Source organism: Manacus candei, unplaced genomic scaffold, assembly GCF_025592945.1.
Source record: "Manacus candei isolate 608988 ecotype Guabito, Panama unplaced genomic scaffold, ASM2559294v1 h1tg000035l, whole genome shotgun sequence".
Lineage (NCBI taxonomy): Eukaryota > Metazoa > Chordata > Aves > Passeriformes > Pipridae > Manacus > Manacus candei.
Window position 1 is genome coordinate 3,455,169 of NW_026138083.1, and position 15,788 is coordinate 3,470,956.

Below are 15,788 nucleotides of genomic sequence, written 5' to 3' on the forward strand. Positions count from 1 at the left end.
CTACGTTCTTCTGATCGTGTAGCACTATGATGATTCAACTTGGACAATATTTACTTACCCTCTCTTGTTTGTTTTTCACATGCCACCCCGCTGTTGTCACTGTTTGATTGACTGTCCTGTTTGATGTTCTCAGTGAGATCTATTAAATAGCTTGTTACTGTCTGGCAATAAAACATCACTTGAAAAGTACTTACACTCTTGCTCAGTTAATGTCTTTCTAACCCCCCCCCATTTAAGAGTTCTGATGGCTCTTATCCTCATCTGTCACTCGTGTTTCCTGAGAACCTCTCTTTTGACAGCTGCCCAGTCGTTTTCCTGAGCTTTCATTGTCTGGGGAGATACTGCAACCAGAAACCAGCCCCGTGGGAGGTGGGCAGCTCAAAATGTAGAATTCGGTACAAGCAATCAGATATTTTCTGAGCTCCCAGTGATGATATTCAGCCCAGTAGGGTGGGGTATTTTTTGCATAATTTGCATAGTTTCTGCTGCGCTGTAATAGGAACTAAATCAATCAATTCTGAGAAAACATCTTCACTTTCAGAGGACACTGGAGAGAATATAGTACTTGACAGTACCTGTACTTGGAGAAGACAACCATTCTTAAAAGTGTATTATTCTTAAAAATATCAACCATTCCCTCAAAATAATGATTTGTTTTCTGTTGCATAAAATCTTCTTTCATCGAACATCATCTTTCATCATTCATCTGCTTTCATCAAACATCTTCTACGATGGTTAAAAGAGACTAAGTTCTAGATGGGAGTCTAGAAATTCCAATTCTTGCATCTTCCGCTGCTTTTTAAGCTCTGCTGTGTCCTAATGTTGAAAATGTTTTGTTTTGAAGGTGGCCCTGAGCCCTACATTGAAATATTTGAGCAACCCAGGCAAAGGGGAATGCGCTTCAGGTACAAGTGTGAGGGAAGATCTGCAGGCAGCATTCCAGGAGAACACAGTACTGAAAACAATAAGACATTCCCTTCCATCCAGGTAAATACCACTTTTATCCATGAATTACCGTTCCCACATTAACGTGGTGCTTGTAGCTATGTGTTGGACTCCGCACAGTAAATACAGTGCTTTTCATCTCACGTTCTGTGATTCTTTCCTTGACATGCAAATGGAGTTGCAGGAGAGTGGGAAAAGAGTTACTTGCTCCTGGTCATGAAATTATTCGCTTTCAAATTTACAAGAAGAGAGGTAGTTAACAAAGTGCTGCTGGAGAGGGGACTCAGTGAAGTGCCCGTGGTCTGGGAACCATTCGTTGTTAGCTTTTTCTGAACACGCTTTTGCTCTGCTTTCTTGGTCATGTGTCTTGGGTCTGGGTTTGTGATTTGGACTGCAGCATGAATTTTGGGAGGGCTTTGAAGGAGTTTGCCTACAAAATCTGAGAGGGCTTTGAAAAGCTGCTGGGCACAGCATGAAAGAAGGCAAATTGTGCGAGCGAACGGTCGCCCGTGATGCGGCGATCGGGCTCTGCAAAAGGCACTGCCGTGAAGTGTGTGGGGTTAGAAAGGGCTACGGAGCTTAAAAATGAGCTGAGAAGGGGGAATGATGTGCTCAGAGAACCTGCCACGACGAGGAGTTGGGCGGTTGTGTTGTGGTTAAGTTGGGAAATCCAGAATGAGGGGATTCAGAGGAGCTCTGGCAGCTCTGATCGAAGCAGGGACAAGGGTGGAGAAAGTAGAGGTGGAATGGAAGCACTTTGTATGTGGGACAAAGGAATGTGTTGGAGATCCTGGACAGGTAGGGTAAGAGAGAAGAATTTCTGATCCCCTATTCAAAGTTTTTAAGTTGCCAGTGTTTCCTTGATCTCTTCCACCCGGGAGGAAGTCTTTTGGAGCTGAGATTAGAAGAGATATAAATAGGAATATAAATAAAAGACAAATATAAATGGGAAGTTAAGAGCACTTGCTGTCTTGCAGCACATCAGTGCCCAGGAACAGAAGCTGTGTACCTGTGTTTGCAGTGTGTGCAAGTATAAAACATATGTGGAGCCAAAAGTGGAGTCTCTGGAATCACAGCAGAAAAAGCACGGATACAGAGGGTGTGAAACTTGAAAAATATGGGATGTTTTAGGCTGAGGCATAAAAGCTCTTCAAGAGGGAGTGTTTGAGAAAGAGTATTGGCAGTCATGTGTTGAGCAGCAGAGTGAGTCTCTACAGCATAAAGCAACTGTGGAAGCTGGTCTAGCCCTGGAGCCAGAATTACCAAGGGCAGATGCAAAGAAGGTTCCCCCTTGACTATCACAGTGCCAGATTTGGTTAAGGAATGCAGGAAATGGAGATCTGCCAGACTCTCATTTTTTCAGCACTCTGCCAATTGAACAAGGAACTATGTAGGCTGTTGGCAAGACTAAAGGCTTGCACAGACTCTCAGCCTAAATCTGTGTCAGGGCACAAGCTGAACAGGCAGTATAAACCCTTGATTCCTCTTATCTTGCACTGTGCTGCACACAAAGACCAGCCAGAAGCCAAAGGGGAGGTGGGACATGGGTAGGTGACTGTGCAATCCTGGCCAAGTTTGTTCTTTTTTAAAGGTGACTATTGATGACAGAGCTGATTGTTACCAATAGCAGGTGATTTCTAGGTGAATTCCTGCCTCCCTGAAGCCCGTAGGAGGCTTTAGTGCTGATTAGGTGCCAGGGGAGTCCCCTCTAGAGGTGGAAACATCAATGAGGATGAGAACAGAGGGGCCAGGAAGAGATTAAATTTCGTGGTGCGGTTATGAAGATGAACATCAAGGAGGAACTGGAGAACCAAAAGCAGCCAGATCAGGCTTCAAGTTCAAGGGGCTGGGTGTGAAATGAGGGAGAAATGACGTAATAGTTGAAGAAACCGAAGGGTGACTGAAGTATTATCTTAAGGGTAAAAAGTAACAGTGGGCTGTATGAAAGCTGAGAGGAGCCAAATTGGAGAGTGAGAGCCAACAGATGATGGAAGCTGGAAGAGCACAGGTCAAGTCAAAGATCTGAGATGCTGGCTGAAAAGGATGTATGATGGATCCTTGGATTTTCAAGAGGAGGAAAGAAGGGGCTGAAGGAGGAGAACTGTTAGTTACAGGGCAGGGGAAGTGGAGGAGGAGAGCTCGCCTCTGCACAAACGTGTGCCCGAGCAAGTCTTGTCTTTGCTTTCAAGTTGTTGTGCGTCAAACAATTTAGGCCAAACTGTTTTTCCTTTTTTTTTTTTTGTTGCACTCCCCCACACTGGGTGACTTCACTGGTAGCTGTCAGCACCAGGCTGCTTTCATGCACCTGAGAAAGGTGTGTTGAATTAGGCTGACGAGCGCTGGGAAGTAGGAGCTTGAGAATTTGGTACTCCCCTGCTTGAGTTGTAAGATTGAATATTCGTCTGAGAATTAGTTAGAAAAAACCCCAACAGCCTCAGCGGGGTTTGTGTCATGCTGTGTCTGTCAAGATCCTCTTTCACTGCTTAGTGTTCATGCACTGGTAGTATCCTTATCCCTGAGACCTTAGGAGTTTTTTCCTAAGGTTTTGGAGGTAGACTTGTTCTTCAGGAAGCATATCTATGTGGTCCCCTACGTAGCTCTCGTGTTTCTTCCACAGAGGATTTCAGGATAAAATGTATTTTCTGTTATTTGTGGGAGCTTTCGCCTCGATATCTGAAATCTAGAAAGTATCCTGTATTTTTTTTTTTTTTTTTTGGTAGATTCTGAACTATTTCGGAAAAGTCAAAATAAGAACCACATTGGTGACAAAGAATGAGCCCTACAAGCCACACCCTCATGATCTGGTTGGCAAAGACTGCAGAGATGGCTACTACGAAGCCGAGTTCGGGCCAGAGCGGCGAGTCCTGTCGTGAGTAATGGTGTTGCTTGGGAGTTTGATTAATTATGCAAGTGATTTGCTAATCTCGTGTTTTAAAACTCAGACTAATGATTAAAAGAGCAATTAGAATGCTGTCTTTGCTGTAGTTTACTAATCCATCCCAGGGAGAAGGCAACTTCTCTTTGAAGTATTTCCTTCTTTTTTGGCACCACACAGGTGCTTTTTCTTTCCTGTCACCCTTTTTTTATTCATTCTCCCAATACCTGTCTCCTTTTCCTTTCTCCCACTTGGTTACTTTTTTAGTCTTGTTCAGTAACACATCTTACTCTTGAGCATGACTCTTTGCTACATGTGAAAAGGATGAGTAATAGAATGGGTAACAGTGTTAGAATTAGTACTTCAGGGTGTTGAGGGAAGTTCACATCTTCCATGGAAATTATATTTGGACTCTCTGGAGAAAGTTTGTTCTGGCTGGCTGTCATGTAATTTAGAGGGTAGTGGTTGTGACACATCTAGAAGTGTGTTAGTGGCTGTCACTGTTGTTGCTGTTTGTTTGGGTTGGGGTTTTTTTAAGTGAAAATACAGATTCTACTCAGTCCCTGCTGTGTAGAGCAAGTGTGCAGGGGAAGGATCTATCTGCTTGTGGGTGTAGTACAGAAAATTCAGGCTGTATAAGAGATGTGTTTCTCAATTCTATTAAGAATATCTCAAATACAGTTGTATTTGATGGCATTTCCTGTGAGCTTACCAAGTCTTGTATAACAAAATAAAAGCAGAACGAATGCAGCAAATGTGGAGTGATTATTGCCAGAGAGGGGAATTTAGAACTGACAAGCTGTTTGTGGGTCACAGTTTGCAATGCAGTGAATTTGGAAGCAAGCTGCTGCTGTGGGGTAAACCTAACTGAGCTGGGAAGAAAATCAGGTAGATATTTCAGTGTATAAGTGGCTCTCACACACAGCTCTGAGGCCGCTGGGATTCTGTTTGTGTCAGTGGAATTACTCTGTGTTCAGTGGAGTTTAGTCAGTAGGACACTATGAAAGGAGAGAGAGCTAAGACACATCTGTTTGAAGGTGGTGGTTGCCTGATGGTGAAACAAGCAGTGGAGATGCTTCTCCAGCATCCAGCCCAGGCTCCAGGGATCACGAAGGCACCGTGGTGCATTCCGGTGGCGGAGCACGTTGGCATGCAAATATCCCAAACTGTTGAGGGCCACTGCACCTTCCCCTGACCATCCACTCACCAGCTTCCTTTTGTCTTCTCAAATCAAGCTTCCTCAGCCAAGGTCAAAGGGAGTCTGCTGTTGTAGCTCATCCCACTTCCTCCCTTCAGCTCTGTGCCTTCCCATCCGCAGCAAAAAAGCCGGATTGCTTAACGCCATTTCTAGGTTTGTTTTACACTCACTGATTGCAGGAAGACTCTGGTGATTGTTCTTCCTCTTAGCATTTTCTTGCACAAGGTTAAATGTGTAAGTATGAGGCAAGCCTGTCAGAGAGGCCGTTATAATGCCAGAAAACACTGGGATGCTCTGCAAATGTTTATTTGCAGATTTGGATGTAATCTCCGTTCTTTGACACGATGCCACATCTCCATTTCTCTTCAGGCACTGGTGCTTGTTTCCTTTATCCATGAATTCTTCTCAATATTAGGGTTTAAACCTCTCAGTTTCTTACAGAACACTAAGTGGGCTACTTTCCCTTAATTGATAATGGGAAACTGTCAGCCTTGAGCTTGACATTGGAGGTGGGAGGAGACTCCAGACATTCCCTTTGAAATGTTTCCAGCATCAGTACACTCATTTTTTTAACAAATCATTGGTTGCTTTAAGATGAAAGAACAGCATGATCCATAATTGGATCTGGATGTTTAAAGTCATTTTCCTTTTTGTGGCTGGTGACTCAATCTTCACATTCTTCTCTTCAAGTCCACGTTGGAGAAAAGCCTCATCCAATACTTAGTGAGCAGGAGATGTCCTCTCTCACTGGTGATTCTGGCTCTTTGCTCCTACTGAGCATCCCAAGTGGAGCAAAAATGCAGTTGTTTTTTTTTTTTTCCCCTTTCGGTAGAAGCGGAATTATTAATCACAGATTTTGGGCTGCTCTGACTAATTGCTCTGCATTGTGCTGTTTGAAATTCCCCGTGTTTTAAAGCTCCCAAAGCATTTTGTTCTGCCTGTGGAACAGTGATCTTTGTACTACTGCCCAAATTTGATCAGAGCCCTCCCTGGCCAAGACATCAAGGCAAGAGTCTGAATGTTGCAGCTTGTGGGGCTGCCTGTGTACTCAGATTCTTACTTCCTAGTTTGCTGTCTCTCTACATGGATGATATCATAGTTTTTTTTAGATGTTTTTCATTTTTTTTCTCTCTCTCTTCCTACTTCTCCCTCTGCCTTCTCGTTATCTCGGCTGCTTCCTGTCAGCTCACGTCGATGTGAAACCCCACAGCCCTGCTGGGGTTCTCAGAGTTCCTCCTCTGGCCCAGCCCTCTGCTCAGCAATAGTTAAACAGACACTTTCACTGTGACAGCACAGCTTCAGAACACATTTATAATCTGAGAGTTTTGGGGTGCTGAAAAGCCTCATCCTGTCCACGGGAGGCTTTGTTTGGGGATATAACGTGGAAACGTCCATTGGCTTTGAAGTGTGCTCCAGGCAATCTCTGGAATACACTGGGTATTCTGGAGGGGGAAAAAAAGTGATGTGTGCTGTAATCAAGCCCTAAAAAAAACTACTTCCTACAAGAGCAGGTGGAAATAGGGTTGGCCATCGAGGTGCAGTTCCAATCTTGACTGTCATTCCTCTGTGCACTCCTCTAGTGAACAGAGGTTCTGGAAGTGCAGCCTGATGGCAGAGGATTTGGGAACCTCTGAACAGAGCATATTGGGCACAGACAAGGGAGTTTAATTTCCTTAAACTTAACATCATGCCAGGATAGTCTCGTTCAGGAGAGCGGTGTTTGGAACGAGGAGGATCTTCAGGTGCAGTAAGTTTGTGGAGTTTCAAAGGAAGGGAAATGGCTGATGCTTCTGGAGAAAGATGCCTGCTGGCACAGCCCATCTTCAGAGCTTTATTGTCACATCATGAAACACAGATCATTTTTTTCATTTTTTTTTTTTTTTTTTTTTACTTCCTGCTTTACATCCACTCAGCTTTGATGATGTCATGGTTTTTCCATGTGGGAAAGAGTCAGCTCGCCTGGGACTCCCCCCACCTCCTACATCAGGGTGACCTGCACTTTTATGCAAATAAGGAAGAGCTGCAGCTCTTCAGAACTTTTCCATAACTATGTGAGATTTAAAAACCTGTTTTGACCTGTTTAAGAAAAAAAAAAAAACAACCTTTAAAATAGTGTTTGAAATTTATATTCCCTGATAAAAGCAGGAGAGTAAATCCTTTAACTAATGCAAATTAGCAGGTTTATTGATTACAAAAATAATCATTGCTATAAATTGCCTGAGTATTTAACTTTTTAATCACTGTGGGTTTGCTGCAGAGTAATTTTTAATATAGAAATATATATTCTTAATAAGGAACATAAATAGAATTTTAGCATTTTCACTTCTGCTTCTGCCCTTGCTTTAGGAAAAACAGCATCCCTGCTTTTCAGAGCTTTTACACCCTTCTCAAAATTAATTTCTTACACTGTATCTTATCACACTGATCAACATCAATTAATTTATTTAATATTCTACGCCGAAGATGCTGCTAGTTGCTGAAATCCTGCCACATGTGCTTCAGTTTTCAGAACTTGGGCATTCAGTGTGTGAAGAAGAAAGACCTGAAGGAATCGATTTCTTTACGAATCTCCAAGAAAATTAACCCTTTCAATGGTGAGTGGAAATGAAAGCAGCTGGTTCACTTGGCAGGGTGGTGGTGGTTTCTTTTGTCCTGTCCTGCCTTTGCTTCTGTGGTGGAGCTTGATATTTTTTTTTTTTTTTCCTCCCCCAAAAAATCCCTTTCTGAGAAACAGTCTTCCCCTTCTGTGTCCCTCCCAGTCTTTCTTCCCTGTCATCACACGATGAATCTATTTGGGTAGTTGCCCTTTTCTTTTTATCATTACTGTTTAATTTTTTTAATTCCCAGCAGCAATCTGAGTGGCTGCTTGGACAGAAGGAGTGGGATAGCAGCAGAAATGTTTCCTGGAAACGTCTACAAGTGCCTTGGGAATTGAATTCCCCAGTTTTGGCAGGGATGAGAATAAAAGGCTGAATTAGCATAACTCTGCAACAACTTAAGCCAGTACAAATCTCATTTGCCACTGTCCCATCTCTTCTCTTGCTGTGACCCTGGTGGCTGTGACCCCGGTGGCTGTGACCCCTCAGGCAGTTCAGGGGGCTGAGAGACCTCTTGGAGTTGCCCTTTGCTTGATTTTTTTTGTTTGTTTTTTACAGCATGGGAGCTGGTCCAGGCACTCAGAAATCCACAGCAGGACTATGATAGCAAGGCCAGGTTGGACAGGGCTTGGAGCAGCCTGGTCTAGTGGAAAGTGTCCCTGCTTATGGCAGGAGGTTGGAAATGAGATAATCCTTAAGATTTCTTCTAACCCAAGCCATTCCATGATTCTGTGACTGGTCTCAGTCAACTCTGAGGCAGGTCATGCTGCCACAGAACCACACCTGGGAGGGCCTCCCCACAGGGTTTTGTTTGATGTGACGACTGATCTGTGGGCTGCTCTCAAAAAGAGTCATCCTGCTCTTCCCTCCATCCCTGCTCACACACTCCCACCACTTCCCTCACACCACACAGGCTGCGTGGCTACGTGGGGAACGGGCTCAGCAAGTTGCTCCAATGGAAAACCAGCTTGGGAAAAAGAAAAAAAGTGGTTTCCCCTCAGATCAACTTGCTAAACCAATTAATCTCACAGCCATAGAAGTGCCAAGTTGGGTGCACAGAGGGGATGGGGAACACGCCGCGAGTTTTTGGGCCAACTAGAGTGAGACCAACACATTCAGAGTGCAGGCACAACTGGGGGGAATGAGGTGAAAACATAAATACCCCCAAACTGTTAGTTCAGTATTGTGAATGCAGTCATGTATTTGCTTAAGTGTGGCATGAGCTTGGAGATTTTCCAAATGCTTTTACTTTTTTTTTTAATACCCACAGAATTCTGGCTGTATTCAGGCAAGATCCTTCTTGGAGAGATAACAGCTGGATTTCTGGCTGGCTTTAAAGTGTGCCTGAACTGGGACAGAAAAAGAACTATGTAGAGTTTATTACAGAATGAGAAATGTCTTAGATGTTTCTCCTAACTTTAGAACAGCCCCACTGAGTCAGGTGGATGGTCCCAATGACCCATCTAAGGCAATTATCTTAGTTATGATAACGAGTACAAAAAATAGCACAAACTGTTTTGACACAAGTTTAGTTCATCAGCACAATTTAAGCATTTTAAGGGTTTGAATTATGTTGCCTTGACTCAGCCAGCTGTACCTTGATTTCAAACAATAGAAGGGGAACTCTGCTGTAGAAGGAAGTCAAGTTTTACAGTTGTTGGCACTTAACTCCACACTCACTAATCATTTTTGGGTGATTGCAGCAGGTTGCGCTTGGTAGTATCTGGGCAGATCCTGGGATGCTTCCTGCCAGCCCAGCAGTGGAGGAGGCCAAATTCCTGCCCTGGCAGCAGGGGAGAGCCTGCCTGGGTGACACACAGGGCAGCACCCTACTCTGGGCATGGACTGTGCTGAGAAGGGGCCGCTGGCAATCCCCACCTGCGTCATCGCCTCTCGGCGCATGTTAACGTGTCAGCACAAAGCAGAGCCACTGGGGAGCAGCCTCCAGGGCAGTCTCACGCTGAGCAGAGTCCAGAAAGGCATGGGACCAAGGTTTTATTAGAAACAGGGCTAGTGACAGGAATATTTTTATGTGTTTATTTAGTTGATCGAAACAGGACTTGGTGAGCAGCAGTCACCGCAGTGCTCGCTGCTTGATAAGGTTGAAAGTTTTATGTATGGATTTAGTTTGTTTTATAAGGTCAGAGGAGTGTTGTTACGTTCTCCAGGATTGTGCAGCTCTGTTGTATCCATCCTGCTTCGTGCTTTACCTTTGTGTCTTCAGAAGGGCATCTGAATTCTCTGTTTTGAGACATTTCGGAGTTGTGCATCCTTAAGCAGGTCGCAAGTTGGTGTTACTCATTTCTTGTAGGAACATCATCAAAGAAACTTCATGGAAAACCAGCCTTCAGGGCGTTGGTGTGTTGGTTGTCTTTTCTTTTTCTTTCTCACTTTCTTCTGGCACAAACAGGCCGTGTCCTGAGTCTCCTTTCAGGGCAGAGTTTCAGCACTGACCCTGTTAACAGATGCAAAGTGCCTCTGGCCTGCCAGCATGTGCATTACTTGTCTTGTTGGTAAGGGATGAAGTAATAGCAAGGCGTGGGTCCACAAAGTTGCATTCCAAACTTCCTTGTGTAAAGGGCCCATCACCTTCCAGTGAAGCCTGGGTGCCACAGACAACTGGGATGGCAAAGGGAGAGTAAAATCCCAACAGCTGCTCTCTGGTGGTGTCATCCCTCCTCCCCGCCTTCCTGCGCAGTGAGTGGGAGTCACCGTCAGCAGCCACAGGGAGTTGCTTGGTTGAGCTGTGTGGGATTTAAGATCGCTTTCTCCAGCACTCTCACCTGTACTGTTGAAACAACTGATGCCTATCTCTGAATTCCTGGATGATGGGAAGTCAGGGTTTGCAGATCAGGCTGCGTGCCAAGCTGGAGATACCTGCACTGGGGTAATTCTGGAAGTGTACCTGTAAGGCTGTCTCCTTGGGAATTCCCACTGTTAGCTGGCAGCATTTACCCCTGGGGAAGTTCAACGCAGGCTGTACAAGCTGCGTGCATTCACTGAGTTGCAATGGGACGACTTGCATTTGGGTTGCTCCTCTTTTATTAGCCTTGTTCGAGGGAGAAACTGCTGTTTCCACACAGTGTTTGTGATCTGTTGTGTTCCCAAAGTACATCCCATATATTTTTGTCCTCTAACAATCTGAACAATTCTAGAAATCCCTTTTGTCTCTCATCCCTGAGCACTCCAGAGAAATGGGGCACGGTGCCTAACGTGGAACTAGGCCTCCTTGGCATGATGATGATATAAATAGCCCGGCATGGAAGGAGCAGAGTTACTCCTCCAGTGGAGCTGGTCCATGTCTGCTTTCTATGGTGTTTGTTTTCTTTTAGTAGCTGTTGAGTTGTGCCATATCCTTGTCTTCCCATGCACTGTCTGATGTACAGCCAACTCAAATTAAAAGAAGAGCCAGTTTTCAGTTAAGAGCTTTTGTGAGTGGGTGTGACTTGACATAGAGACAACAATTGAGTTAATAACAGCTCGAGTTAATTATCAATGAGGAAAAGCCCTAAGTGTTTTCTTTAAATTTAGGGGAAAACTGTACTTAGTGCAGCATTACAGAGGACTGACCTTTTTCTAGCCAAATGCACGAAAACCCTGGGCTTGCCTTGGAGAGGGAAACCCAGAGAATCACGGAATTTCAGGCAGATCATCAAGAGGGTGAAAACAAGCTTTCCCTGGAGCTTGACACGGGCTTAAAGGTCTTGTTCCTTTGTGATCGCTCTGGCTTATAAGCGTGTGGTTCGTTTTCAGGCTCCCCTGCACCCCGCAACTAAAAGCGCGGCTCCGTTGCCTCCGCGGTCTTTCCTTTCCTTTGCCGTTTCCCCTTTCCGCCCGCGGGCAGCTGACCCCGCGGCGGCTCCGCGCTCGTCACCGTCTCCGCTGTGACGCCCCCTCCACGCCTCCGCTCTCACACTCTGCTTCCTGCCCACACTGACACCCTCCCCGCAGCTTCCCTTCGGGCCCCGTGCCGCTGCATCCACGAGATCCCCTCTCCTCTGACGCCACTCGCCCACTCCGCCAGGATCCCCCCCTTTCCAGCCCACCCCAAGCCTGCTTTAAAGTTACCCTTTATAGGGCCATGGGTTCTGTGAGCAAAGAAGCAAAATATTATGAACCGAGGGAAGACTCTTGGCAAGAATCCGTGAGCTGGGAATGGATTGAAGGTGTCCACTGTAATGAGTGCTTTGGGTATTAAAAGAAACTTTAAGCTTCTTTTCTCGCATTAAAGCAAATGTGCGAACCCCCAGCTAAATTCTCTGGCTGAAAATCCTGGTGGGAGTCGTCAGCTTTTCAAAGAGGCAACCTCACTTGAGGAAAGCTGCGTGTCCTGATGGTGACATGGCTGAGAGCTCCATGTCCTGATGGTGACATGACATGATTTTAGCACTCAGCTTTGGAAAGCCCTTTGTTCTCTCGTTCCTCGTGCAAGTCCTTCTCGCTGTTTATGCTGAAATGTGTATATTATTAATCTAAAGGACAGCCCCTTCTGAAATTGTTTAAAAAGGAAAATTACCAAGTAGACAAAAAATGCTGACTTACTTTTTTTTTTTTGCAATATAAACAGAAACTGCTAAAAAATGTACAGAAGCTGGTATGTTCACTTAAATCTGTTCCAGTTTTGCCTTTTTCAGATTGAACTTGAAACAGGAAAAGAAACCAGAGAAACACTGTCTAGGCAAAACAAGCACTGAGTTTTAAAAGTTTTAATTTATTTTCCCAGGTCTTGCATTGGCTTTTATATGAGGCCAAGCCATTTGTCTTCCTCATGTCTCTTTCTTCTGTGAAACAGGGAAATGTATCCATAGCAGTTTGGGCATTTTTGATGTTGGCTGGCATCTAAATTTTAGTTGTTTGCACTCATCAACCCCCTGAAGATTTTGGTTTTTAAAAACGGAGTGTTGCTGGCACACGCTCTGTTTCGAGGTACATGTAAAAGTTTCTCTTTTCTTCTGCATGATTGATGGAAAATTATCTTTTTGTGAATCTCAGAGTTATGGAACCAGGCATGGATGTGCTGGGAGAAGAAATATAGTGCTGCCAAGGTCCTTCCCTCCCCTTGTTTCCAGCTTCATCAGGACTCTTTGTCAGGATCTGCAGTGACAGGATGAGTGTTCAAACTGAAAGAGGGGAAATTTAGGTTAGTTATATGGAAGAAATTCTTTGCTGTGAGGGCAGTGAGGCCCTGGCCCAGGTTTCCCAGAGAAGCAGTGGATGCCCCAACCCTGGAAGTGTCCAAGGCCAGGTTGGATGGGGCTCTGAGCAACCCAGTCCAGTGGAAGGTGTCCCTGCCCATGGCAGGGGGTTGGGACTGGATGAACTTTAAGGTCCCTTCCAACCCAAACCATTCTATGATTCTGCCTCTCGGGAGATGCTGACAGATGGATTTATGACTCTGGATGTGCAGCTGAACAGCCTGGCTTGTCATCCAGAGCTGTGTGTCCAGGTGCTGAAGCCCAAATGGAGCACAGTGTTCTGCTGTTGGCATCAGGGAACAAACAGCACACCAGGATGTCTCTTTGCATGTGGCTCATTTGGGAACAGTAAATGTGGCATTAAAATAGCTGGTGAGGTCCTTTTGAGCTGTGTGGAGTTCAGCTACAGGAGACACCAGTCAAACACTTGGGCAGCTCAGTGTGTTTCTTGTCTGCTGTGGGGCTTCCCAAGGCTCCACTGGCACAGCTGTGGCTGCAGTGTGGATGTAGGCTGGTGGGGGTAAGCTGGATCTGAAATGCACCTCCCAGGCACCAGGAGGGACCTGTGACTTGCAGCCCATGTCCCTGACTGTTTGAACCTGGCATAAATCAGGACCAGCACTGGAAGAGGCAGCCCTTCCTTTCCCTGCATCCGCTTCCACCAATTCCCTTGCGCCAGGGCTACCTGTCGTGGGAACCAGCTGGCTGAAAACAAGCCTTTTCCTCTTTCCTTCTGGCAAGGTAGTTCTGAGCCAGACCAGTTCCTTGATCTGATTCACCACATGAGAGCTAAGCCCAGCCTAAGAGCAGCGCTGGAAAGGTTGGGCAGAGCCAGCCTTTGGCAGCAAAACCTTTGGCGTGGACCGAGTTAGACTGCCCAGTCGGTATCAGGGCCAGGGGGGGTATCTTTGTACTCCAGGAGCAAAACCCTGGGGGCAAACCACCTCTGTGTCATCCCTTAAACGAAACTGAGCTCCCAGCGTATCCCTAAATTAAAAACCCTCATCTGCGTAAGAGAGGAACAGCTCATGGTGGTTATTAATGATGTGTGTTCCCCAGCCATCTCGGGCTGGTTTGGTTTGTGGGAGGTCGTTCTCTTTGACATCTCACGTGCCCCTGCAGCCCCTTACCGAGAAGGGAAGGTCACAGAGCCCTCCCCGAGTGTGTCATGCCACATCCTTTGCCCTGGAATTTTCCACACAGGTTGAGATGCTCAAGTCCCCCCAGCTCCGCCCACTCCAGGTTTCTGACATCATTAGCTGAGTGGAGGGCTGTGTGTGAGGGACCTGCTGTCTGATCAGATGTCACGTTATCAGACAAAAAACCAAACCCTTGATCATTTCTCTTCAGTGTTCAGAATAAACTTTCACTTTCCCTGCAGCATCACCTTATGGGTGAACATCAGAGCCCTTCATCCCCCGGTAATTTCATCAGATAAATGGTATTTCATGGGCCTTGCTGGATGTTGAAGGCTGATAAACTACTAAAAAACTATAAAACTATAACTAGAAATTAATAGGAAGAAATAGGAGATCTGATATTATCAGCATCTTTCTTTTGTGTCCGCACTTGGACTTGCATGATGGTGGTTTGGACTCAGAAAGTCTCCAGTTCTGAATTACAGAGGCAAATCCAGCAAGTGGAATCCCAGCAGGGCATCTCTGGACTTCAGAGCCAAAATCTGGGAGACAGGGACAACCCCAACTTAATGCCTATGTCACATGAGCTGCCTGGATTATCCAGCTGACATTGGAAGTTCACTGTTTAGCTCATGTGGGATGTTTTTCTGCCCCCATTGGGACTGTATCAGTCTCTTCCCATATTAGCAGATAATGGATTAGGGAATTATTTCCAAGATAATTATTTAAGTTGGGGAATCAGCATTTTGTTCTGAAGAGTTGTAAACAGATTTATAATAAAAGGATTCACCAGTTGTTGCAGCCCCTTTTTGGATGAACAGCGAATCCTCCCCGGGTTTAACTGTAACTCCGGGTACTGCTTTGGAAATCCTATTGCCAGAATCTTGGTGGGTGGGGTTGGGTTTCTTTTGCTGGGTTTCTTATGGATTTTTTGACACTATTCTCCCAACTTGGAGTTTAATTTTGTAAAATACTATTTTGATTTCCATGTGTCCGAGTTGCTATGTGTAACTTTGAAATGCTCTTCCTTCCACTCATAAAGCAGCTGTACTTACAAACAGTCCTTGTGTGCAGAGATAACTATAGAAAAAGAATTCCTGCCAGGTTAAGGCCATTTTTTTTTTATTTATTAGATTGGGCTATCAGAGGAATGTACCTCGACTGTTGGTTGGGTTCCAGCCCTTTTGGTTGGATTCATGTGAAGAAAGTAAGGTGTGGTACCACACAGCGAGCAGCAGGCAGAAGAGGAAGTTGAACTCTTGCCAAAACCAGAGTATTTCTTCCCTTTTTTTTATTCATGTGTTGCATTGGAGCCTTTTTTTGCTCTACCTGCCCCCAAAACACCGCGTCGGGCAACGATTTTGCTTCGCTGCTTCCAGTGAGCTCCTGGTACAGAGCTTGATGGAGTGGCTGCTCCTCTCCTCTGGTACATACCGTTCCCAAAATCTTCGACAGCGTTTCCTAACTTTAATAACTTCAGGTTTGTCAGGTCTAACCCCGTCTGTTGTCCTTCTGTGCAGAAGTTGGTGGAATAACACGGAATGACACGACCATCCTCCGGCCGACCGTGCTCCAGGCATTAGTCAGGGTGTTTGTCTGCCTGGGTTTTGTTTGCTTTTAATATTCTCAAGGTGTCAGCCAGCACCCATTCCAAGGTAGTGGCTGCTGCCAAATGGACTTCAGAGGGAGCAGAATTAGATGTCTGTCCAAAATAACAACATTTGATTTTGTTTGGATGATTGTCTTTAATGTTTTGAAATCGATGAAAGCTCTTTATACGAATGTGGAATCTGGTGTCTCTGTTTTTTTTGTTGGTTTTTGTTTTTTATTTTTTTAAAG

The 15,788-nt window shown here is 45.2% G+C and overlaps 1 protein-coding gene across 6 annotated transcripts in view; it reads left to right on the forward strand.

Moving 5' to 3' along the window:
- REL (REL proto-oncogene, NF-kB subunit) overlaps positions 1–15,788 on the forward strand; it is a 40,000-nt gene that overhangs the window by 14,412 nt on the left and 9,800 nt on the right. For all 6 annotated transcript variants that reach the window (XM_051792879.1, XM_051792877.1, XM_051792876.1 and 3 more), the window contains 3 exons: positions 845–987; positions 3,666–3,814; positions 7,521–7,612. In XM_051792879.1, coding sequence (XP_051648839.1) covers positions 895–987; positions 3,666–3,814; positions 7,521–7,612 — 334 coding nt within the window. In that variant the 5' untranslated portion in view covers positions 845–894. The remainder of the gene's footprint in view (positions 1–844; positions 988–3,665; positions 3,815–7,520; positions 7,613–15,788) is intronic.